At 39.3% G+C, this 26977-nt stretch overlaps 1 protein-coding gene and 3 pseudogenes across 1 annotated transcript; 1 reads left to right on the top strand and 3 right to left on the bottom strand.

The window, feature by feature from the left end:
- The first annotated feature begins 509 nt into the window (after positions 1-509).
- On the top strand, positions 510-1346 carry LOC125830725 (uncharacterized; annotated as a pseudogene).
- Positions 1347-2046: 700 nt separating this feature from the next.
- On the bottom strand, positions 2047-2621 carry LOC125830724 (uncharacterized; annotated as a pseudogene).
- A 616-nt stretch (positions 2622-3237) lies between these two features.
- Positions 3238-3902, bottom strand: LOC125830723 (uncharacterized). Its single transcript, XM_049509895.1, has 2 exons — positions 3632-3902; positions 3238-3551 (listed from the first exon to the last, which is right to left on the bottom strand). The coding sequence occupies exons 1-2, from the start codon at positions 3900-3902 to the stop codon at positions 3238-3240; spliced, it is 585 nt and encodes a 194-aa protein (XP_049365852.1).
- A 17566-nt stretch (positions 3903-21468) lies between these two features.
- Positions 21469-24362, bottom strand: LOC125830840 (28S ribosomal RNA; annotated as a pseudogene).
- Between the last annotated feature and the right edge of the window lie 2615 nt (positions 24363-26977).

The following is a 26977-nucleotide window of genomic DNA, read 5'->3' as shown; positions in this document are numbered from 1 at the left end:
TTATTCAGAAGATGTTATTAATGGATTGCTTGAGTGCTGTCGGTCAGGACAATCTGTCTGGATGACACATGTGCCCACTTATTTATGGAATTTATCGTGAGTGACACATGATTGATCGTGTTGTGAGACAGTTTGGTTATTTACAACATATTCCTGGACCGTGTACCCAGTTTTTTCGAACATCATTTTAAGCGTGATAAACGATCCAAAATAAAATAAAAGGATATAGATGCGTTTAACTATACACAATATTTATGGGAACAACAATCAAAAATCGTATATTTGACCTCCATTTGTAAGTGATCAAGCAGATTACTTTCGTTGGTATATGAGGCATTCCCGCATGTTTATTGGAAATTCACATGTTGTACAGAAAGGGTATCAACACATGGCAGGAACACATGAGGCATTAGTATGTATATTATGTAAATTTTAAATTATTATATCGATCTTTAACATTTTTTTTGTTATTAATACTTTTTTATTCATTATAGGCTAGGGGTCATGAAATGCAGTATCATCGAGCTCGGATGATTGAAAATGATGAAAATCAATCTAATGAAATGAGACAATATACGGAGAAAGTCGCTCGTATTTCAATAGAGTCAATGAATGCGGCCTTCTAGGGACGCGATTGAGCTTTGCTCCTGATTACAATCCTCACACTCAATACGATGAACCACCACCAGTACAAATATCTCGCAGATCGCGACAAACAACACCTAGAGATAGTGCACGTCGAGGTAGAAGGAGCGCTGGTGAAGGTCATGGTCGAAATTGTGCGGAGGATCATTTGATTGATGAAGATAATTTGGTTGATAATAACACACATTTGGTGGTTACTCCCGAGCCTTATTATCCCACACTTGATTTTTTCTGCAGGCCCCTCTAACACTAATACTAATTTTTCAAGTCAAGAAACAATTGGTTTTGTAACTCCACATGTTTCAATATCTAGTTTTGCGCAATTCAGCTGATCTCATATGGTATTCAGCATGGTATGCGTGATTTCCTATACATAATTCTCCATTTGGTGGGATGTTGAATTTTTCAAATGTAAGTATGATAATTTCCATAGAAATTTTATAATTTTTTCTTAATTTTATGTGCATATTTATTTTATTATATTATATAATATTGTATTGTATTGTATTATAGGTAACCGTGTCCCATGATCCAAGGTTTAATGTTGAAGCTTCACAACATTCAATTTTTGATATAGAAAATCCACTTCGAAGAACATCTAGGCTACACAATCAACTAGATGTGGAGCAGGTAGTCACTATCAAAATGAGAGAGATTCTGAAAATGAAGACGTAGAAGATTCGAAAAACTCAGAAGAATAATTTTTATGTATCTTTACTTGAAAGACTAAAGATTTTTATGCAGCAAATCAGATTTTTATGTGTGTTGAAATTTGTTGTTTCGTGTAAATTTAAACAAAGAGTTTGAAATTTATTGTCATCGCAGTGAGATTCTCCTCTTTATTTTCAACATTTGCAGGATGTTTCTTTTCCTTTAAGTTATGTCAAATCAATACTTTTTATGTTAGGTCAAATCAATACTGTTTAAATTAGGTCAAATCGATTATATAATTATAATATAAATGTAGTGTACTTACAAAATATTAAATTATCTTTTTTACTTTTTAACTCACTTGAAAGATTAATTTAATCAATATATTTAAAATGCAACAAGACAGATTAAATTCATGTCAACAAGTATTTAAAAACGATATATTATAATATTAATAACAAGGCAGAAAAATTACATTCATCTTAAAAATATAGACAATATATTTAAAATCGAGTAGGACATCGTGCCTTTGTGTGACCTGTTTCCTTACAAACACTGCATTTTCTGGCCATGCGAGCCGGAACTATATCCATATCATTCTTAAGTCGGCTTCTTACTTGCATACCACATGTTCGCAAATATTCAGTATTTGCAATTAAATTAAAATGAGTTGGCGGCCAATACATTTCATCACCCACTAGGATAAATGTCTCAGCGTATGTTTGTTTGTAATATTTTGTATTGTAGAATTTACTTACATATGACTTTGGCTCGATTCCCGCGAAGTCTACAAAATTTAATGGCATGCGAGCAAGGCATATGATAATTTCTCCATTTTCCACAAGAACATTTCTTACATTTTGCAGTAACTTTGTGGACATTTCCACCTTTACCATCATGAGCAAAAGCAAGAATTTCAAATACTCCATCACCAGTGTTGTAAGTCATCATATCTGTGTGCCCTTGAGCTTTTTGATAATAATCATTAATTTTTTTATCTATTGCAAGAGGCCACAACATATTTCTTTGAAGAATTGTGATTGCAAGGCTGTTTCTTTTCGACAAAAACGATCAACAAGAGTTTTGAACGTCATTTGAACCATGGCAGTCACAGGAAGCCCCCGAGCTTTTTTCAATAAATCATTATATGACTCAGACACATTTGTCGTCATGGCACCCGATCTACGACCACCATCCTTATACATTGTCCATTTTTCCAAAGGAAATTTATTTAACCATTCATATGTTGCAGGAGACAATATTTTAATTTGTTGCATCCGTTGTACAAACTTTTTCTTCTGGTGCTCTGTAGCAGCCAACCACATTAATTTCTCGAGTTCACTGTTTACAAATTTTTTATTAAAATTTGTTTTTTAGTGTCGAACACAAAATCTATGGTATGTGTTGGGTGGACTCAACTAATCATAAAATTGAATACATTGCAAGATTTCTTGATGACGGTCAGAAATGAAGCCAATTCCTTGTCGTTCACAAACAAGATGTGTCCATAATAACTTGAGAAATCACGACCAAGATTCAAAACTCTCACGTGCAACTAACGCGTATGCAAGTGGGAAAATATTTCCATTAGCATCAATCCCAACCGCAATTAACAGTTTCATATCATACAATCCATAAAGATGTGTGCCGTCGATGCAAATGACCGGCCTACAACTTTTGAAAACCATTAATGCTCTGTTTAAAAAGCCCAAAAAAGAAATTTAAAGATTTGTTCACCTTGCATTGTTGTAGAATGATGCTCTCACTCAATAATAGTGCCTGGATTAAATAATTGTAGTGCAACCATGAATCGAGGTAATGCCTTAAATGAACTTTCAAAATTATCATGAACCATTTGAAATTTTTTTCTCCGACTTTTTTGTGTTTTTCTATAACTAGGAGTATAGTGATGCTTTCCTTTGATAATTTTCACGGATCATCTTAATATTTATATCTGAATTTTTGCATAACAAATGGTATCAATGAAGTGGCAATCATGTTACTATTCAAATTGAAATAATCCTCCTTATAATTATCTGTAAGACAAGTATGCGGTTCAATCATTTTTCCTGCCTTCCATATATCACTTGAAATCTCTCTAAAGCGAATCATCCAATTACACCCCAACTCATGACGCTTGCAAATTACTTTCCAACTTTTACTTTTGGATTGATCACAAGGAAATTCTTTTTTTAGTGCAAGATTATATGCTCTTGCGACATATTTCATTTGCTTCTTATTCATAAATAGCATACCTAGTTGCAATATACAAATTAGATTAATCAACAACAGATAAATAAATAACTATAAAATATTTAGTTTGCAACAATCGAACCTGACTGGATATATTTAGGATTGCTTGGATTCCAAAGTGCCGTTCGGACAGAACCATCATCTTTTGTATAGATAAAATCTTTTGCACTTTCTTTAGTGTGAACTAAGTATGGAATCACTGTAGAATGATGATTAACACTTTGATCTTCAATGGATGCATTAGGTGTATCATTCACATCATCATCATCATCCTCATACATTTCATCATTATCGATTAGTTCATGCTCCAAAGATTCATCACTATGCAACTCACCAACTCGTACATCACCCATAATATTATTATTCACAATTTGTGTACAATAATTCACTGTATCTTGAAGTTAGTCACACCTAGAAAATATAATAATATAAATATATTGCATATTAAAAAAATTTAATTCTAATAAATAAGAAAACATTACAATTTTTACCTATCAGTTGGTTCCGGTTAAAAAAGAATTCAAATGCATGAAAGCATGGCTAGGCTCTCCCATATTGTAATCTGACACACTCCAATTCAAATAATGATCATGAATATATAAGACAATTTTTATTTATGATATCGCTTTGTCTTAAGTGATATTTTTTTAAAAAAAATAGTTAAAGGGGAATTTCGCTGCCCTGGCAGCGATTTCCTTTCTTTAAAAATCGCAAAGACGTTGCACGAGCAGCGATATTTTAAATTCCACGAAATTTATAAAACGTTTAAGAAAAAACATTAACGAAAATCGCTAGTGATTTAAAAAAATATAAACAAGTTTATTTTATAAAATAAAATAAAAGAATACTACTACCAAAATCGCTGCCAAAGGCAGCGATTTTTTCTTTAAAAAAAAATTAGTTCCACCAAAAATCGCTGCCTTATTTCAAGATATATATATATTTTTTTTTATAAAAAAGCTGTCAAATGGCTGAAAATTGCTACCTTGGCAGCTTTTTAGTTAAAAATTTTTCTTTTTTTAAAAATTCGTTTCTCTTCAATTTTTTTTTAAAATTATTTTTCTTACTTTTTTTTTTCGTTTGAATAGAATGCAGGTTTTTTAAAAAATAATTTTTAACAAAAATCACTGAAAAGGCAGCCTAATTCGACACCGATTAAAGTTCGTGTCTTATTTTGATGATTTCTATGTAGAGTCCAAAATTTTGGGTGGAATCAGGCTCCCTGTCATCAATTTCTTTTAAAAATAATTGTTCTTTCATAAAATTTTTAAAAATAATTAAAAAAAGAATTTTTTTTTTAAGGAAAACGCTTGGCAGCAATTTTCCAAAAATCTGCCAATTTTTTCCTATGAAAACGCTACCATAACAGCGATATTAGTTGGAGGAAAAAAAATTAGAGTTAAAAAATCGCTGTTGTTGAAACGACCCCAAAAATGCCCGAAAATGTGCTTTGGAAACACCTATAATTGTAATTTCCATATATCTCAAAATCCGTGCATGATTTCGGAAATTCGACTTCATATTCTTATTCAGGGGGTCAAATTGAGTGGGAAATGGATCTAACCCGAATTTTAGAGCAACCGTATCAAAATTCGAAAATCGCAAAAAGTGCAATTTGGAGGGTCAACTTTAAAGGGGCATATCTCTTAGCACACAAGGAACTGGAAGGGCCACCACATATTAAATTAAATCCCTTTGAGTTAGCTTTCCAATGCAATTGGTTTCACATCATTCCGAGTTAGGATGAAGGTGTTATGATCATTTTCGCAAAAGCTGTCCGAGCAGAATTGCAATTTCCAGAGAGCTAAGTTACTGTAGCGGGAAGGATATGTCCCATACTTAGTTATATTTCTTTCGAGCTTCAAAACACTCAAAAACACTCTCTAAGCCCTCTTCAAAATTTCACCAAGATCTTCAACCAAATTCAAAGATCTCAAACTCTAATTCCGGATTCAAGACTCAATCTCAAGCTTCAATTCTCCATTCCAATCTTCATCAAGGATTCTCCAAAGTTGAGGTATGTGGGTTGATTGTGGAAACCTTCATTTCCACAAGTCCAACCATTTATCCTCTATTTTACTTCAAGTTTATGGGTCCTTATGATCATTTATGAACTCTTGAATTATGGAATTACTACTACACATTCTATTATGGTTTATTTTTGCATATTATCATGAAATGGAATTATTATGTGATGTTTATGGTTTTCATGCTTCCATGATCAAATTATGAAGGTTGATATATTTATGTATGTTGTTGGTGGGCTGATTTATATGTATTTCGGAATTGGTTGGACTTAGTACTCTTGAAAGACATAATTTTATCTACATGAACAATAGCCCACCATGTGTTTGATAAAATGCCATTGATAGAATTCTTAGGAAATGGAATGTCCAATGTACGTCCTATGAGTCGGATGGTCATATAATCATTGAAATGATGATGAAATGGATACATATATATGATTTTCTCTATATAAGTGTTGTGAATCGACCAAGCCTAGCTCGGGGGGTTGTAGGCCCGGGTAACCGTATCAAGGGGTTGGTACCTTGGTTGCCTAGTACGGGGTGGTAGTAGGCCCGTATAACCACATCGAGGGGTTTGTACCTTGGTCCCTAGCTCGGGGGGTGGTAGGCCCGGGTAACCACATTGAGGGGTTTGTACCTCTTTCGCCTCTCCAAGGGGGTGGTAGGCCTTGGAAAATACTATATTGATGGTCACTCACCACACATGTACTACGTCCCACTAAATATGATTTTTATGTAAGCATCATTATACATATCATTTCTTTAATATGCTATCTATCGAGTATGATTATGCATTTTTCCTATGATGTCCATCTATTGTAGCATTGCATTTCACCCCATATACTTAGTACATTCAAACGTACTAACGCATACTCTATGCCTACATGATGTCACCATGTAGGGACCGGAGCACCGCTTGACCATCCTCCTCCGCGTGGCTAATACGATTTCCTATCAAGGTTATTGGTGAGTCCTCCATTCCGGGGACGTTGCTCATGATCTTTTGCTATGTATAAGACGTTTCTTTTTAGTTATATTTTGACTATGAGGGTGAGCCCGGTAGTTTGTCTTGGCCCCCGCTAAGTACTCATGTTTAGAGGTGGTGTTGGACAAGTTCTGTATTATGCTTGAGCTTGACTCATCTATGGTATTTATGTATCATTTCTTCTTTTTTTCTCTTGCTCCCTTAGTCCCGATTTCCCCCTTTGATTATGTTTATTGCTTATGGTCATTTTAATTGCTTCCGCGACCAAGGATGTGTAATGATACGCTATGAGGCTTGTTTGGGGTTCCTTCGGGTTCCCCATTCGCCGGTCACGTCTAGGCCCTAGGCTTGGGTCGTGACACTCTCTCGAGCTGAAATTCGGGTAACACACTACTAAGAATGCTAACATTGCTACCTTAGTTTTGTGCTTCTCTCTCGAGCAAGCTCACAACGCGGAATCAATTACACTAAATATGTAAAACAAATTCAATACGTAGTAACAATTAAGACCCACTTCAAATTAACCTCCCTATTTGCATTTCGACAATACCCACTTAGCAAAAATTCAACAATTGGCTTCATAGTCAAAACCCCAATAGAGGGGTTTTAGCCACTCACATCACAAGTAGAAAAATTCACATCCATTCTTCTTCCATAAGTGAATACAGAAAAATGAGAATTTTTCTGAAGAAATCAGCTAAAGATCTTCTTGATTACAAAATCTCTAACAATATTTTGATAAAAATCCCTCTTCATAGCCTTTTGTGGTATCCTCTCACTAAATTTTTTTGTTCACTCATTTCTGAATACCCTCTCTCCTCTCCAAAAATCAATTAAAATAAGTCTAATGTGTGACTGCTATTGACCATTCGGGTGAGGTTATTCAGATGTTGCCGATAGGTCGGCGATGTGCCAATCGTTCTCTTTCGCTTTCAGTTTTCACTCTTTCATGGTTTGGCGACTGTAACTTTAGACGATCCAAATAGAGATCGCCGAACACTTTCACGAATCGCCTTCTATCTATTATTTCGTTCATCAGCGCGTGTGCAGATCTTTTTCAGCAATCTTTGGCGACCTGATTGTCCTTCAACGAGTAGATCGGTGACACGCCAACTGGCTCTATTGCTCACCAAAATTTCCCTGAATTTAGCTCTAGCATTCTGTAACTTTAGTCGGTATCATGGCTGTTCAGCGATCCGTCGAATGCTCTTTTCTATCACCAATGTGGTCACCTCTTCCAGGGCTTAGCTCAATAGAACATTAGGCAAGACCATGGACATTCGTCAACTCGCCCAATTGTTTGGGCAATCTTCAGGTCTTCTGTTTCTTGTTCTTTCATCTGCCTTGTTCCTTTTTGCCAAGTAGTGTCCATGCTTGATGTTTGTGTTATCAATACACAACTTCCAATGCAAGTGTCTACGATCATAAAATAGTAAAGTAACCCAACTAACGGTTGGGGTTGAGTCCCAAGGGAATGGACTTGAGTATTAATTGAAAAATAAAATTAAGTTCTAATTAGTCATAGCTAAAAACATTATCGAATATAAACATGATAAATCTAAGAGGTGACGCAAGCGTCAATTATCAATGGGGGTTTGTGATAAATAGGCAAAAATGCAAAGAGTACTAATCAAGGATAGAGAATTCTTGGGATGTGATAAGAATACAGGTTAGACTAGACTATTAGGTACATGCTTTTGATAGTAAATCTTTTAAGTATTTGTGACTAGGCTGGACTATAGTGGGGGTAAATTATCTCTCGAGTAACTTACCCCGAATCAAATGGGTTCCTCTCTGACACACACTTGCCGCATGAAGAACAACCTCCGCCTTAGCCCACTCACTCTCTCGATCTAAGTGTGTGGGAGAAGGACTAGGATTCACTCTATCAGGCTGAACCTCATGTCAACCCACTCCCACCGGCCATCAATTTAGTAGTCTTAGTTTTATGATCTCTCTCTCGAGCAAGTCGAAAACACAAAGGTGAAATCATATTTGCAACTACAATTTCATTAAGTTCCACCACAACTACTAAACAAAATCACATTTACACAATAAATAAACCATCAACAAGCAAGACCCAACAGATAATTTAACCCATATTCACAAAATCACACCCCAAGAATTGGGGTTTTAAGTAGACATGTAAAAGAGATAGAGATTTATACCAATATGAGTGTGTATTAAAATGGGTATGAAGATTTAAGTCTCAAAACAAGCAAAGAGTGAAGAATCCACAAGACCCAAGTCCAAAATCTTGGAGTTGAAACCCTTTGAATCTTCAAGCCCTTCAAAACCCTCTCCAAACTTAGAACTCGAAATTCTATGTTAAAAATTTCTATATTAAAAATTTGATATAAGCTACAACTTTCAACGAGTATTTATTGTTTTCAAAAATTTGTGCTATAGCGGATCATTCGGCGTCGTAAGTCGAGATCGCCGATCAACTCAGCGATCTGCCCTTTGGTAGGTTTCATCACCGTCTTCCTCTATGCTTCACCATTATCATTTTTTGGATCATTGGGGAAAATAGTACTGCTTTGCGGAACTGCTCGGTGACACGCCGACGGCTCCTTGTCACTGTCAATTTGATCCTTTGTTTCAAGGCTTAGCACACTGGAACAAAAGGAGAGGATAAGACCTTGTGGCGACTCACCGAATGGGTTCGGCGATTCTCAGATCTTCATGTCTTCGTTCTTTCAGCTGCCTTTGTTCCTTTTGTGCTAAGTAGTATCCATACTTTCCCTAAAACTTCAAATACCTGAAACTTAAGGGTTTTCATAAGATATTGAGATAAAATATGCATTTGAAGACACTAATTCTATCAAAATATAGCCCTAAATGAGTCCAATTTGTGGACTCATCAAAACCCCCAACTTAAACTTTTGATTGTCCTCAAGCAAACTCAAGTTTAGCCGTTCAAAAAGGGTACCTCAAACAATGCTACACAAGACTCAATCATGAATGCACACAGCAAGACTCAATTTACTTATGCAAAGATCAAATGTGCACTCAAAGATTCAAGTTGTGACTCACCAATTTCAAAGAATCTAATGCTCACAATACTTGCTTCAAATGCAAGTTCAAGCTCAACCAAAGTGTTCAAATGCCCTCACACAAGGAATGATTCCATATTAACACACAACGGTTTAATCATTTAATGTTTTGGAATCAAATGCAACACTCACACTCATAAAGAAGAACATAATGCATAATTTCACAAATAGGTGTGCCTGTATTTTCTAATCAACATTTGCTTCGGCTCACTCAAGATTAAGAAGGTATTTTCAAGGCTTCTGATGAGGATGAGTACAAAGGTATTGTCATTTAGGCTCACTGACTTTCATCCTCATGAAATGTGGAACTCACAACACTTCCTTTCCTGTTCCTTCATCATTTTCTTTAGTGCTCATAAGTCATCCTATTATTAACTTTCCATGAATTGTTTGGAAACCCCATTTCTTTTGTACTTTATTCCATAACTTTCTTTTTCTTTTGATTTTCTCTGTCTTTTTTTTATATGGAGGGGTTCCATTTTTCTCAAAACCATGGGTTAAAGGAGACTTTCCTTGCACATCTTGACTTTCCCTTTTGTTTTCACCACACCCCCAACTTGGGCTTTTGGCCTAAGTTGTCTATTCAATAAACCACAAATCCAGAGGATTATAGGTAGTGGATTAAGAGAGGTCTAGTTTTCATCATGTTTCTTCTAAAGAAAGGTAAGACTCAATGGGTATTCAAAAGCGGTTCACATACTCACAAGGTAGATCACAAAACTAGTGTATGTCAAATTATCTCACACTCTTAGAAGTTGCCTAATATCATATCAAGAGATAGCATCACTTAGTTGACCGGACCAATGGGGAAAATTCTAGGATCTATCATCTATAGTTCAAAGGTAAGCTCATCACACGAGGCATTGACACTATAAGTTAAACAAGACTCCACACTTTCTCTAGTGTGCAATGATCATCACAAGAGACTCAATTCGATACTAGGCTAGTCATAACGAGATGCAAAGAGTTCACATATTGTCTATGCAACTTCATTTGTCCTCATCGTAGCTGTGCATTCATGTTCGTTCGATTGAGAACACTATTCAAGTTAACGATATTGATTGGAATCGAGACTCAAATTTTGCAAAAGAACATCCACGTTCAGCACACGAGAGGTGGCAAAATTTTTTGGATGGATCAAAATCATTTTGCAATTTAAAATAGTTGGTGCCACAAGATCAAACATCAACAGAAAGTAGTATTTAACACAATTATAACTTACAACCAAAATACATAAACAAACATAATTCACGAATAGCACACAAAGGTGGGCCTCACCCCATCACAAATAAAAGCAATTTGTCCTCAAATGCAATTAACACAAAAACCAAAAGTCAAAATAAAGTAAGACAAAAAGGGGGGTAAAGAGGGGATCCTGGCTAATCGGTCGCTCTACCTATGTGGGTATCAGTTTCCGATGCCTTACCCTGAGACTAGGGATCAGTGCCTAAGGTCACCTCAAGGGGAACAACAGTCCTAGCTTCACCAAGGTCTGTTGACTGGAAAAACATGCAGCACTCTGCAAAATCCCTTGGCCCATGGAGGAGTATTAGGGTCTAGGGTAATGGTTTTCCTGGCAGGAGTGGGCCTCTTTTCCTTGCCTTTCCCAGTAGTTATGGGTAGTTTTGAAGCTTTTCCTTTCGACGTAACTGCATCTTCCTTTATCACAATTCCTTTGGACTTCTCTTGAGCTGGCGTTATTCTTTCAGCAGCTTTAGCTTTAGTGATATCTGTAAAATCTCGAAGAGAAGTTAGAGAAATATTTGACAAAAGCACTAATAAACTTCACCGACTCTTTCAGTGACTTGCCGATATCATTCGGTGATCTAGAGTTAGTCTGCTGAGAGCTACAGTGCACAAAGATCCAGGGGAGTTGACAAGGGTAAAAAGTGACTTTCGGTGAGTCGCCGAAAGTGTTTGGTGACCTTAACTTCTCGCCAAAAGTTATAGAATTAACAACACATTTATCATTAAATTAAAGGCGAAATGGGGAGGTTAGGAAAACCTCTGAGTGGTTCGGCGAGCACGACTCAGCTCGCCAAATGGCTCAACGTACCTATTTTCAACCCATCTTCTCGAATTCAACCCTGTAACCCCTGAAGACAAAATCAAAGTATGCATTAGTACAATCAAGGTATGACACATAGCACTCAAACACAACCTTTCGAATTTTAATCCATATTAAGGAATACAATCACTGGAATTCAACAGTCATAAATACTCGAGCAAGATTGTCAAATCAAAGCATGCGTGTAAACAATCTAGTCCTATCCGATAGGGTCAGGACAGTTTCAACAAGATCTGGTTATTGTAAATGAGCATAAATTTTCATAAAATAAATTTGGGGCATACAAAATGTCACACCCCTAACTCAAGGGGCGCACCTGGCTCCTAATGCCAAAACTCAAGCCCGAGCCGACCCTGCTGAACCATTTTCTACTATTGCATGGCAGCCACACACAATCAAGAAATCAAACAAGTATATCTCAGCTTAAAACTAAGCCATCGACCGGCAAGGTCCCTGCCAACTGATTTATAAAAGAAATATCTACTCCCAGGAGATCATATAAATAAATAGTCAACTAGAACAGAAGTCCTGATTGGGCCGTCGAGGCCACCATGATATCTATACCAAAACTAAAAGCAGTTATATATCAATACAATACATCAAACAGCTCACAAGCTTCAGCAAAACAACCACATAGGCCAGTATGGCCATAACGTAGCTATACACCCCACACACTAGTCTGCCAGCCTCTAAGAGTATTAAAGATTAGCGGGACAGGGCCCCAGCCTACCCATAAAGATATATGCAATAAAAGGTAACAAACTTCCCAACTCTGGAAGCTCCGGAGGAAAAGGGCTAGCCAACCGGATATAAGTCAATCCTGTTGTTGAGGAGGTCTACTCAGTCGTTTGTCAGGACCTTTCCAATGAACGCTCGTAAGACCATAGTTCCTTCACGAAAGTGGTTCCTTATGTTCTAAGCTTCGCAAACACTATATATACACAACTGGTACGCACCTTCATTATGCTAGGACTCCATAGAAACCCTCTCATAAGCTTTGTCTCTGGTTTTGGAACTGAAATGAACTGTTTCCATGGCTAAAAATGTTAAATAGCCGACATACCATATTTCTTTACCCTACCCGGATTTTGCCCTGGCAGTCTCTAGTAAAACTCTCATAACATTTTACTCGGATGTTTGTTTGATATCGGGTTTTGTGTGTTGGAAACTAGACTCGTAGGCCTTTGATTTAATTGATAATAGGCCTTCTAACTCTTTATCTATTGGGAGAAAACATCCAATACATTTAACCCAAATTTCAAAGAAATCTTTAAAAAGGAACTTATGATAACTTTCACCAACTTTTATTTTGCCACTTACTTCTTGAAAACTTGAGATAAAACCCTTGAACACTTAAAATATGACATACCACATCCTTTTTTATTTATTACTCACCCTCTTTGTCTTTCCACGAAGGTACGAGTTAATTTAGACGTTTTGTAATAGTCGGGGTGTTACATTCTTCCCTCCTTAGAAACATTCGTCCTCAAATGAAAAAAATATTGAGTCACATAATCATGTCCCTATGAGTTTCCAAAGTATAGGCAAAGTATCATTTATGAATGTGACTATCCATAACCTGAAACACAGAAATTCTAACCTAGGCGTCTGACATGACGGCATAAATAGCTAAGCACTACAGTTTCGCAATAACAGTGCGAGCAAAATACAACAACAACAACCATAATAATAAGTAATAATAATAAAATAAAAATAATAATAAATGGATAGGTATCTAACCTTACTTCACTAATATAAAATGATATTCTATCACCCTGGGGTATGAAACAAGTGAGGATATTTGGACCTCATGCCATCCTCAGTTTCCCAGGTCACCTCTTCTCTATTCTTGTTTCTCCACAATACTTTAACCGAAGCCACCTCCTTAGTCCTCAATTTACAGACTTGTCGATCTAATATGGCAACTGAAGTTTCCTCGTAGGACAAATCCTTTGTGATCTGAACATTCTCAACTGGGACAACCCGATAAGGGTCTCCTACACACTTCCGTAGCATCGATACATGGAAAATTGGATGAACAAATTCTAGCCCCGAAGGCAAATCTAACTCATAAGCCACTTGTCCTACCCTCCGAAGGATCCGGTATGGCCCAATGAATCTTGGACTAAGCTTGCCTTTTTTGCCAAATCTCATAACACCTTTCATAGGCGAGACTTTTAAGAATACCCAGTCATCGACACAAAACTCTGTCCCTTCGTCGCACAATTGAGTATGACTTCTGTTGGCTTTGAGCTGTTAGCAACCTCTCCCGAATGAGCTTAACTTTCTCTGCTGTCTACTAGACTAAGTCAGGTCCGATCAACCCTAACTAACCTACCTCAAACCATCCAATAGGGGATCTACATTTTCTCCCATACAATGCCTCATAAGGTGCCATCCCGATGCTGGAATGATAACTATTATTGTATGCGAACTCAATAAGAGCCAAGTGGTCATCCCAACTTCCCTTAAAGGCTAGCACACATGCCCGTAACATATCCTTGAGTGTCAAAATTGTGCGCTCAATCTGGCCATCTGTTTGAGGTGAAAGGCGGTACTAAGATTAACTTGTGTTCATAATCCTTTCAGGAAGGACATCCAGAAGTTGGCGGTAAATTGTTCTCCTCTATCAGAGATAATAGATACTGGGACACCGTGTAGCCTAACAATCTCTCTAATATAGAGCCCTGCATAGTCTTCGTCTGAAAAAGTAGCCATGACTGGTAAGAAGTGGGGTGATTTTGTTAGTCTATCATTACCCAAATAGAGTCAAACTTGCAAAACGATCGAGGTAACCCTATAATAAAATCCATATTAATTGTTTCCCACTACCACAAAGGAATGACTATCTCCTGAACTAGCCCAATGGGCTTTTGGTGCTCAACCTTCACCTGTTGGCAGTTAGGACACTGCGCCACAAACTCAGCAACTTCCTTCTTCATCGCCTGCCACCAATAGATCTCCTTAATATCATGGTACATCTTCGTCGAACCATGGTGTATAGAATAACAGGAATGATGTGCCTCTTCCAAAATTCGATATCGAAGCCCTGCAACATTCAAAACACATAATCGACCGCTATATCTGAGGACTCCATCTTCTGCTCTATCAAATGCTAAAGATTGTTGATCATGAGCCTTAGCTCTAAGTTTCTCTAAGCCAGGATGCTCTTGTTGTCATGATTTTACTTCTACAACTAGAGATGATACGGCTGTATCCTGAATTGTGACCCCACTATCGTCTGACTCTAACAATCTGACTCCTAAGCTAGCGAACTGATGAAGCTCTCGCGCTAGCTCCCGCTTCTCAACACCTAAGTGGGATAAACTACCCATAGATTTTTGACTGAGGGCATCGGCTACCACATTCACCTTTCCTGGATGATATAAAATATCCACGTCGTAGTCTTTTAGTAACTCAAGCCATCGACGTTGTCGCAAATTTAAATCCTTCTGTTTAAAGATATATTGAAGGCTTTTATGATCTATGAAGATGTCAACATGAATGCCATATAAATAGTGTCTCCAGATATTTAATGCATGCACAATTGCAGCCAACTCTAAATCGTGGGTCGGATAGTTCTTCTCATCCTTCCTCAACTGCCTTGAAGCATATGCGATAACCTTACCATGCTGCAATAGAACACATCCCAACCCAAAACCAGAAGCATCACAGTACATCGCATAGCCTTCTGAACACTCTGGCAATGCTAGAACTGGTGCTGATGTCAACCTGTCCTTTAGCTCCTGGAAACTATGCTCACAAGCCTCAGTCCACTGGAACTTAGTTGCATTTTGAGTCAGCTTCGTTAATGGTGCTGAAAGTGAAGAAAACCCCTCTACAAACCTTCTGTAGTACCCCAGCTAACCCTAAGAAACTACGAACCTCAATCGGAGTGATAGGTCTAGGCCAAATTTTTATGGCCTCAATCTTTTGTGTATCAACCGCAATGCCTGCATCTGATACAATATGGCGTAAGAAAGCTATAGAGTTCAACCAGAACTCACGCTTGGAAAATTCAAGGGGCACATCATTCCAGAGGTGCCAGAGTTGGGAGGTTTGTTACCCATAATGATATATGCAACAAAAGGTAACAAACCTCCCAACTCTGGCACCTCTGGAGGAAAGGGGCTAGCCAACCGGATAAGAATCAATCCTGCTGTTGAGAAGGTCTACTCAGTCGTCTATCAGGACCTTTCCAATGAACGCTTGAAAGACCGTAGTTCCTTCACGAAAGTTGTTCCTTATGTCCTAATATTTGCAAACACTATATATACATATCTGGTACGCACATTCATTATGCTAGGACTCCATAGAAACCCTCTCCTAATCTTTCTCTCTAGTTTTGAAACTGAAATGAATTGTTTCCATGGCTAAAAATGTTAAATAGCTGACATAACATATTTCTTTACCCGACCTGGATTTTTATCCTAGCAGTCTCTAGTAAAACCCTCATAACTTTTTACTCGGATGTCTGTTTGATACGGGGTTTTGTGCGCTGCAAACTAGACTCGTAGACTTTAGATTTAATGGATAATAGGCCTTCTAACTATTTATATATTGGGAGAAAACATCCAATATATTTGACCCAAATTTCAAAAAAATCTTTAAAAAGGAACATATGATAACTTTCGCCAACTTTTATTTTGCCACTTACTTCTTGAAAACTTGAGATAAAACCCTTGAACACTTAAAATATGACATACCACATCCTTTTTTATTTATTACTCACTCTCTTTGTCTTTCGACGAAGGTACGAGTTAATTTAGACGTTTGGAAAAGTCGGGGTGTTTCACAAAATCTACCTCTTGTGCTGACTACAGATTGATTGAAACGCTAGGCGGCAAGGTAATCCAATTCCAAGCACAAATCAACCAAAATACAATAGAGATGCAATGATATTGAAAGTAAAACTAGGTGTGAGCTTGTAATGTTTGAAAATGAGGGAGAGCGTAGGTAATTGAAACTTTTAAACTTTTAGCTTGAAAAATCGTCCAGTTCTTAACCACTCAGGACATTAGTCATGAGCGCTGAACCATTCGGCGTCACGCCGAGCAATTACATTCTTAACCAATTTTTACAAAATCCCCCCGTTAATTGGGGAGTCCAAACAGTGGTTTCCACTTGGATCACCGACAAGGTCGACGATTCGCCAAGAATTTCCTGTGCTCACCGAGCTTTACAAACTCCAATGTAAGTTGGTCTTGAGTCTAGTAGCGGTCTAGTACGGGGTCACAAAACCGTTCACAGAGTCGCTGATCGAACCTGTTGCTCGCCAATCTGTGCTTTTTGATCACTCTCCACACTTCCATCTGTACAATCAACACGCCATTATTTTATCAAAGCAACATAAAGCAATTAAGGGTTTTGGGTTTCCTCCAAAACAACGCATTAGTTAACGTTGTAGCAGGACGCAAGTGCACCTTCAAACCTCTTTTTTGGGGTTGACCATAGTGTCAGTAGGCAAACCCCCTTGTTGTCTCGGATTGAGGTGAGACGAGATATGACCCATTTGGGTCTCTAACTGCTTGATCAAAACTGAATGGGAGGTGACGGTCTTGCTAAGGGTGGACACATCTTCTTTCATGCCTTTTAACATTTTGTCTGACCCTTCAACTTTGTTGAGAATACGTGAGAGCATATCCTTAGACCTACCACCTACCAAGTCCTTGGGATTTTGGAGCTCATAGAGAGGCACATATCTATCCTTCTCTCCATCCTTCCAATTCGGATAATGGTCCATCCATTCACGATCTTGATCATTCCAGCCTTCGTCTGTAGCCTAACCCTGGTTACCACCCTGCCTTGGATACTTTGAACAATAGCTATCGCCTTGGTTGGCTAGAAATTTACCTCATCGTTATACAAGGCTTCAAACTTCATCTCCTCAGGATTTGCACTCCCAACCCCTACGGCATTGACACCACGGGCACAAGCCCCCATGACATTTTTGGATAAAATGTCAACTTGTGTCAAGATCTTGTCCATGTTTTGGTGTCTATCATGATCTTTTTCAATTTGCTCCTTAGATAGTTTGAAGGTGAGAGGAGAGACTTGGTCCTCGCGAGTGTACCACACTATGTTGATGGTTGTCATGCCATCTAAAAGTTGGACTGCTACTACATATAGCTACGTCATTAATCCTCTAGGCGAAAGTTGGTCAGCCACCATTTTGTTTATTGAGTCCAAACTCCGGTAAAAGTACTGAAGCAGCACATTATCAGGCAAACCATGGGTTGGGCATTGAAGCACCAACTTTTTGAACCGTAACCAAGTTTCGTACAGAGGCACTACCTCCTGATGCTTAAAGCTCTGAATGTTATCCCGAAGGGTCATCATCTTCGAGGGATGGAAAAATTGCACTTGAAATCCAGTTACCAATTCCTCCCAGGAAGTGATGGATTCACGCGGAAACCCAGCCAGCCATTTGCACGCCTCTGCCATCAACGAGAAAAGGAATAATCTTAACCGGATTGCCTCTTGAGATATGTTTTTGAATGAGAATTGTCCGCACACATCCATGAAGTTCTGAAGATGCTCGTGAGCCAACTCACTGAAAAGTACCTTAAGTTGGAAGAGTTGCAACATAGTACTCGTTATGTGGATCACTGCATTTCCCTCAGCTGGAGGTAATCGGATAGCTCCAATACCTCCCATGAGATGGGGACCGTTGATGTTGGGCTCTTGGACATCGTTGAGACTTTTGATATCATCTTGGTGCCCCACTTAGCTACCATTAACACTCAAGCTTTCTGAAATATTCACACAAGCAAACAAAACAAAACTAAAGATTAAGTGAGTAAACTACAACTAAAAAGAACAAAAAATCTACTAATCTAAGAATTCTCAAGTGACACCACTCCCTGGTAGCGGTGCCATTTTGATGTTTGCGTAATCAAGACACAACTTCCAATGCAAGTGTCTACGATCGTACAATAGTAAAGTAACCCAACCGAGGGTTGGGGTCGAGTCCCAAGGGAGTGGGCTTGAGAATTAATAGAAAAATAAAATGAAGTTCTAATTAGTCATAGCTAAAAACATTATTGAATATAAACATGTTATATCTAAGGGGTGACGCAAGCGTCAATTATCAATGGGGGTAAGTGACAAGTAAGCAAAAACATCAAAAATGCAAAGAGTACTAATCAAGGAGACAAAATTCTTGGGATGTGACAGATATACAGGTTAGACAAGACTATTAGGTACATGTTTTTGATAGTAAATCCGTTGAGTATTTGTGGCTAGGCTAGACTATAGTGGGGGTAAATTATATCTCGAGCAACTTACCCCAAATCAAATAGGTTCTTCTCGGACACCCACTTGCCGCATGAAGAACAACCTCCGCCTTAGCCCACTCAGTCTTTCGAGCTGAGTTTGTGGGAGAAGGACTAGGGTTCACTATCTCAAGATGAACCTCATGTTGACCCACTCCCACCGGCCATCAATTTAGTATTCTTAGTTTTACGACCTCTCTCTCGAACAAGCCGAAAACACAAGTTTAAATCATATTTGCAACTACAATTTCATCAAGTTCCACCATAACTACTAAACAAAAACACATTTACACAATAAATAAACCATCAAGAAGCAAGACCCAATAGATAATCTAACCCATATTCAGAAAATCACACCCCAAGAATTGGGGATTTAGCTAGACATGTGAAAGAGATAGAAATTTATACCAATATGAGTTTGCATTCAAATGGGTATGAAGATTTAAGTCTCAAAAAGGCAAAGAGTGAATAATCCACAAGACCCAAGTCAAAAATCTTGGAGTTGCAACCCTTTGATTCTTTATATTTTTCAAAACCCTCTCCAAACATAGAACTCAAAATTCTATGTTAAAAATTTCTATATTAAAAATATGATATTAAGCTACAACTTTCAACGAGTATTTATAGTTTTCAAAAATCTGTGCTACAGCGGATCATTCGGTGTTATTAGTCGAGATTGCTGATTAACTGGCGATTTGCCCTTTGGTAGGTTTCATCACCATCTTGATCTATCCTTCAACATCGTCATGTTTTGGATCATTGGGTGACATAGTACTGCTTCGCAGAACTGCTCGGCGATACGCCAATTGCTCTTTTTCACCACCGATTTGATCTTTTCTTTCAGGGCTCAGAACAGTGGAACAAAAGGCGAGGATAAGACCTTTGGGCGACTCACCGAATGGGTTTGGCGATTCTCAAATCTTAATTTCTTCGTTCTTTCAGCTGCCTTTGTTCCTTTTTTGCTAAGTATTCTCCACGCTTTCCCTCAAACTCCAAATACCAAAAAGTTAAGGGTTTTCATCAGATATTGACATAAAATATGCATTTGAGGACACTAATTCTATCATAACATAGCCCTAAATGAGTCCTATTTGTGGACTAATAAATGCTTTGCCTCAAACTCCGAATACCTAAAACTAGGATTTACATCAGTAATTGAGACAAAATATGCATTTAAGGACACTAAATCTATAAAACTCAAGCCCTAAATGAGTCCAAACTGTGGTCTCATCATGCGTCGCCGGCACGATGGCCATGCGATCCGTCGAGTTATCATAAATCATCACAGCAAACAGAGCCCGCGCTGACCTTTTATCTAATAAATGCATCCCTTCCAGAAGTTGGGGTTTGTTGAACGTATTAGCTCTATAATTACTACGGTTATCCGAGTAGTAGATACTATCAAACAAACAACAACTGATATAATGAGCCATTCAAAGTTTCATAGTCTGAATTTGTTTATACTTACGCATGCATGGCTTAATCTTTGAGACAAGCATATGACTACTGGCAGCAAGATCAACCAGGTAGCATTCCTCAATGAATTGGGAACTGTTTTGTGCAGGCCAAAGGAGATGTGGGCCGGCCACTTCCGACGTCGGCTGACCGTTGTGTGCAAGCCAAGGGCAATGCGGGCAGGCCACCCCTGACGACGGCTGAGCGATGTGCACAAGCCACGACCGATGATGCCAGCCCACGTCTGACGTCGATTAACCGTTGTGCCCAGGCCAAAGGCGATGCGGGCAGGCTACATTTGATGTTCACTAACTTTTGTGTGTAGGCCAAGGGCGATGCGGGCAAGCCACGCCCGACGACGCAGAGCGATGTGCACAGACCATGGCCGATATAAGAAGTCCACGATCGATGCGGTTAGTTCATGGCGGACGTCGGCTAAGCGATGTGCACAGACCACGGCCGATTAGGGCAATTCAAGACCAATGTCACTTGGTTGATGCGGCCTTCCATTGGCCGACGTCGCTTGCCCGCTGCGCACTTTCCACGTTCGATGTGTGTACGCCTTGGCTGATGTCGCTTGCCGTTGGCTGACAACGCTTGCCCGATGCCCACATGCCATAAGCGATGTACGCAAGCCTTGGGTGATATTTTTTGGGACTAAACGTGAAATGCCCCTGCTGCCTACATAGACCCACTGCCCATTGACATCTTACTTGGCCTTACAATCGCACCCGACATCCCCAAAAACCTTTTATAGCGACATCGTTACTGGGACCTTAACATGTCATTATACATGATAAATGAATACAATGTCACGGAAAATCTTGTAATGGAGCATTGTTATCGAATAACTTTTTGATCGGCATAGAACATATAGTTCAACACTTAGCGGCAAACTAGTAAATTTCACGTACCATGTTATTATCGGTACTTATTTTTTAACACTTAGTGATTGTTTTCCTTCCAAAGATGCAAGCAATACATAAAAGAACATCAGTTTTAAAAAGTTAGAAATTATTGGATTTGAGGTTAGGGGAGAGGTAAGGTGGGGGGGACGAATCAGAGCGACAAAGGGTTGAATCTCAGTGGATCGTGGCAGCAAGGCCACTCTGCCACTTACAATACCCTGTCGCATAGTCTGCAAAGGATTCTACCCGCCACTTGATGGAATTGGTACTTAAAGGCGGTCACCGCGACGCTTCTGTCGCTGCGACTTAGCCAACGACACATGCCGTTCGTGGCCAAAGGCCCCTACTGTGGGTCAGCAAGCGGACGGTGAGTGCATATGTTTCTTCTAGCCCGGATTCTAACTTAGAGGCGTTCAATCATAATCCAACACACGATAGCTTCGCGCCACTGGCTTTTCAACCAACCACGATGACCAGTTGTGTGAATCAACGGTTCCCCTTGTACTAGATTGAATTACTATTGCGACACTGTTATCGGTATGGTAAAACTAACCTCTCTGACGACGGTCTAAACCCAGCTCATGTTCCCTATTGGTGGGTGAAAAATCCAACACTTGGTGAATTCTGCTTCACAATGATAGGAAGAGTCGACATTGAAGGATAAAAAAGAAACGTCCCTATGAATGCTTGGCTGCCACAAGCTAGTTATCCCTGTGGTAACTTATCTTATGACGGTCTAGACTCAGCTCATGTTCTCTATTGGTGGGTGAACAATCCAACACTTGGTGAATTCTTCTTCACAATGATAGGAAGTGCCGACATCGAAGGATCATAAAGCAACATCCCTATGAACGCTTGGCTGCCACAAGCAAGTTATCCCTGTAGTAACTTTTCTGACACCTCTAGCTTTGAATTCCGAAGTTCTGAAGAATCATTAGGCCACACTTTCATGGTTCGTATTCGTACTGGAAATCAGGATCAAATGAGCTTTTGCCCTTCTGTTCCACACGAGATTTATGTTCTCGTTGAGCACATCTTAGGACACGTGCGTTATCTTTTAACAGATGTGCTGCCCCAGCCAAACTCCCCACCTGACAATGTCTTCTGCCCAGATTGGCCCGCGAAGCGAGCCATGGGTCTAAAAAGAGGGACAGTGCCCAACTTCCGATTCACGGAATAAGTGAAATAACGTTAAAAGTAGCAGTATTTCACTTTTGCCTTTCAACTCCCACTTATACTACACCTCTCAAGTATTTTCACAAAGTTGGACTAGAGTAAAGCTCAACAAGGTCTTCTTTCCCTGCCGATTTTGGCAAGCCCCTTCCCTTGTATGTGGTTTTCATGGATAGTAGACAGCGATAACGGGAATCTTGTTAATCTATGTATGTGCATCACTAATTATATGATGAGACATTTGGCTACCTTAAGAGAGTCATATTTACTCTCGTTGTTTACCCGCGCTTGGTGAATTTCTACACTTTGTCCTTCAGAGCACTGCCCCAAAATGACATTGCATAAACATCCGTTGCGACTATCGCAATGATTTGTTTTAATTAATAAGTCGGATTCCCCTTTTTCGTACCAGTTCTGAGTTGGCTGTTCTATGCTTAGGGAAGCCCCCCAAAGGAACCGTTCCTAGTCCATCCCTCAGCCGGAACGTGGTGACCGCCGCACCCTCCAAATCATTGGGGCCTAGCACTTTCCCCAACGGTCGGGTGTAGTTCGCGCGCTTAAGCGCCATCTATTTTTGAGGCAAGTTGATTTGGCAGGTCAGTTGTTACACACTCCTTAGCAGATTTAGGTTAATGCGCAGATTGGCACTGTAACCCGGCTTCCGGTTCATACCGCATCACCAGTTTTGCTTACCAAAAATGGCCCACTTGGAGCTTTTGATTCTGTGGCATGGCTCAACAAAGCAGTCGCACCGTCCTACCTATTTAAAGTTTGAGAATAGGTCAAGGACGTTGCGCCCAGAGGCCTCTAATCATTTGCTTTACCCGATAGAACTTGCACATGATATCGGCCTGTCCTTAGGGAAATTTCGAAGGGAACCAGCTACTAAACGGTTCGATTAGTCTTTTGCCCTTATACTCAAGTCAGACGAACGATTTGCATGTCAATATCGTTGCGGGCCTCCACCAGAGATTCCTCTAGTTTTAAAAAGCTTAGGCATAGTTCACTATCTTTTTAGGTCCCGACAGGTATGCTCACACTTGAAACCTTCTCAGAAGATCAAGGTCGGTCAGCGGTGCACCCATGAGGGGGATCCCACCAATCAATTTCTTTTTGCCTTACGGGTTTACTCGCCCATTGACTCACATACATGTCAGAATCCTTGATTCGTGTTTCAAAACGAGCGGAATGGGGAGCCCACAGGCCAGCATCCAGAGCGTGCAGATGCCTAAACACGCTAGAGGCACGCGCTGCCTACCACAATCAAGGAGACGATGTTTCACAGGAGCATCAAGAGCCCAAACTTTAGCCACCCCCTAATCCACGCTGGTCCACGCCATGAGTCGATTGGCAAACCGGCTAGTCACCGTTCCATATCAGACCAGGGCACATTACTGACCCCCATTCGCTTCCCTCCGGAAAATTTCAAGCACTCTTTAACTCTCTTTGCAAAGTCTTTTTAATCTTTCCCTCGCGGTACTTGTTCGCTATTGTTCTCTCACTCGTATTTAGCCTTAGACGAAATTCACCGCCTGATTTGGGTTGCATTCCCAAACAACCCGACTCGAGACTCACCTCGTGGTGCGACAGGGTCCGGGTACAACGAGGTTCTCACCCTCTCTGGCACCCCCTTCCAGGGGACATGGGCCCGATCCACCGCTGAGGACATATATATATATATATATATATATATATATATACTGAGTGCTCATGCATGTAACAATAAAAAAAATTCCACTTATGAGAAACAAATACCTGCACTTGTTCATTGACGCCGCCATAAGTCAGTTTTCTTTCTACTACTCTTTATTTTCTTTTCTAAATTAATTATGTATTAACAGTAATAATTCCTACTAACTTATTTTAATATTTCAGACTTGACCCATTATTATTAACAATAACCAAATTACCAACAAAGTAATAAACTATAGTCAAATGACTATTCAAAATTGTCAAAAATGACCTTTCGGGTCCGCGTCATTAAATATGGAGTCCTTCGAGGTTCTATACGTCATGTTACATCTAGGGGATACCCCTGGGTGGGGACAAATTTTGTATCAGAGCACAAGGTTTAGAATGGTCCTATGATGTCTAATAAGCCACATCTAGTAGAGTCTTGTTCATGAGTGTGAAGCGCACCACATTTATGAAAGAGAGGCAATAAGATGATTAGGAAACTCCACTTCATTCATTACTCTTAAGTCGTGCGATAGAGTTTAATACTATAATGTTTCTATCCTAATCCTTATCCTATGTTCATCAGGATATGACCACCTGGAGAGCTTATGCTAGAAGAAATGTGAGAGAGAATGCATAACTAGAAGCTCCTCCAGTTCTAGTTGATCATTTGGCCGAGAATGTGTCTAATGCGGAGTTTAGGGCTACTTTTTAAGTGTTGGATCAAGCCGTGACGGCCCAAGCCAATAGGGAAGTTGTGATTCCCACAAGCTCAAATGTGAATTCGGCGGCTTCAAGAGTGAGGAACTTCACAAGGATGAATCCTACGGAATTCTATGGGTTTAAAGTTGAGGAAGATCCTCAAGAGTTTATCAATGAGGTCTATATGATTTTGATTATCACGGAAGTGATGCCAGTGGAGAAGGGGGAGTTGGCCGCTTACCAATTGAAAGGTGTTGCTCAAACTTGGTTTAACTAATTGTAGACACATAATTTTTGACCGAACATAAGGTTTTACACCATTTTTATTCCTTGTATATTTATTCTAGGTCTACATTAAATATTTTATTTTTCATCGTATTTTAGTAATTTTATTTTAAAAGATTCGAAAACTACAAAAAATATATTTGTTCTTTTAATTTAAATTTTATTGAACAAGCTAGTATTTCTTAATTACATTTTTATACTAGCTATTTGAATTTTCTTATATTTTATTAATTCAAAAGAATTACTTAACATTTTTATTATTTTAATTATATTACATATTTAATTTTAAAAATAATAATAACTTTAACTCCCCACCATTTCAATCCCACTACCCCAACTTCACTCCACTACCCACTCACCACAACCTACTATTCAACATACCATCCCTAACTTAGGAGAAACCCATCTAGGCCATCATAAACAACAAATAAAGATCTCATTACAAAACAAGGAACTATAACTTACCAGCACCTTCATCTGGATTTGCTTCCTTGTTAGTTTGGAGAGCATAGAAACGAGTCTTCTTTTGACCCTCAACGTATGGACCACTATAACAAGCTTGCTTAGCATCTCTCCATTTAGCCACAAGAGTAGGACAATCTCTCACCTTATGATCATATTTTCCATAACCATAGCACCCATTAGTACTGGCTAGACATTTCCCAAAATGCTTCTTCCCAAAAGTAGAACAAGCAGGCTTAACAAATTGAGAACTACCACCTCTCTCTTGGTTGACCTTAGGTGCACTTGAGAAATCTTGATTAGGAACCCTCTTCTTAAACATAGGTTGTCCTTGCTCATCGGACCTACCCCTTTTTAAATCCTTCTTCACCCTCATAAGTTTGGACTCCTCAATAGATTGAGCATACACAACAAGCCTAGAGATATTCATGTCACCATGAAGCATTGCCGTACGATACATTTCCTTAACCAAGTCGGATGCACCGGTAACAAACCTACTCATCTCCTCTCTAGAGTTAGACACCAAGGATGGAGCATATCTAGACAACAAGCTAAACTTCAAAGCATACTCCTCCACACTCATACTACCTTGCTTAGAGTTTATAAACTCCTCAATCTTGCACTCTCTCTTATCATGGGGAAAGTACTTTCCCAAGAATGCTTCCTTAAACTCCTCCCATTCTACAGGACCCACTTCAACCGGTCTATTGGCTTTCCATTGATTGAACCAAATTTGGGCCACCTCTTTTAATTGGTAGGAAGCCAACTCCGCCTTCTCCCTAGATGACACACCCATAGCATCTACAATCTTGTAGATTTCATCCAAGAATCCTTGGGGATCTTCTCCCATTCTAGAGCCAAGAAATATAGGAGGATTCATCCTCATAAAGTCTCTCAATCTTGAGGCCATGGTACTCTCATTAGCATTCACCCTAGGCCCCACATCTCGGTTAGCTTGAGCCATCATGGCTTGAGATAGAGTTAGAAAAGCCACCCCAATCTCCTCATTAGTCATGGCTGGGGGAACCACCGGAACCTCATTCTCTTGTTCACCTTTAGGGACTTGGCCACCTTGAAGACCTTGATCACCTTAGGGAGGAACTCCCTCATTTCCAATCTCCTCTCCCGCTCTCCTCGGGTTATCCCTCGTATTCATATCCTATAAAAACTAGAGAAGGATTACGAAAAGTACACTTATAGACCAAACTCTAAGGCAAGACTTCAAGAATAATGAAAGAAGTGTAACTTCTACCATCCTATACCCTCTCGCTCATAGATGTGTCGAAACTCACACCGATGGACAAGACTCTACTAAACGTGGCTTTTGAGACTTTGAACCTAAGAACCATTTTCCAA

This window comes from Solanum verrucosum, unplaced genomic scaffold (assembly GCF_900185275.1).
Source record: "Solanum verrucosum unplaced genomic scaffold, falcon-dt-bn FXZP01000154.1, whole genome shotgun sequence".
Classification (NCBI taxonomy): domain Eukaryota; kingdom Viridiplantae; phylum Streptophyta; class Magnoliopsida; order Solanales; family Solanaceae; genus Solanum; species Solanum verrucosum.
The sequence above is the reverse complement of the archived record's forward strand: the minus strand, read 5'-3'. Positions and strand labels throughout refer to the sequence as shown.

Bases quoted from the DNA above. Each gene is read 5' to 3' on its own strand.
- LOC125830723 (XM_049509895.1), bottom strand. From the start codon at position 3,902: ATGGGTGATGTACGAGTTGGTGAGTTGCATAGTGATGAATCTTTGGAG. The intron at 3,552-3,631 runs GTTCGATTGTTG...TATTGCAACTAG, and splicing joins TCCTAAATATATCCAGTCAG to GTATGCTATTTATGAATAAG.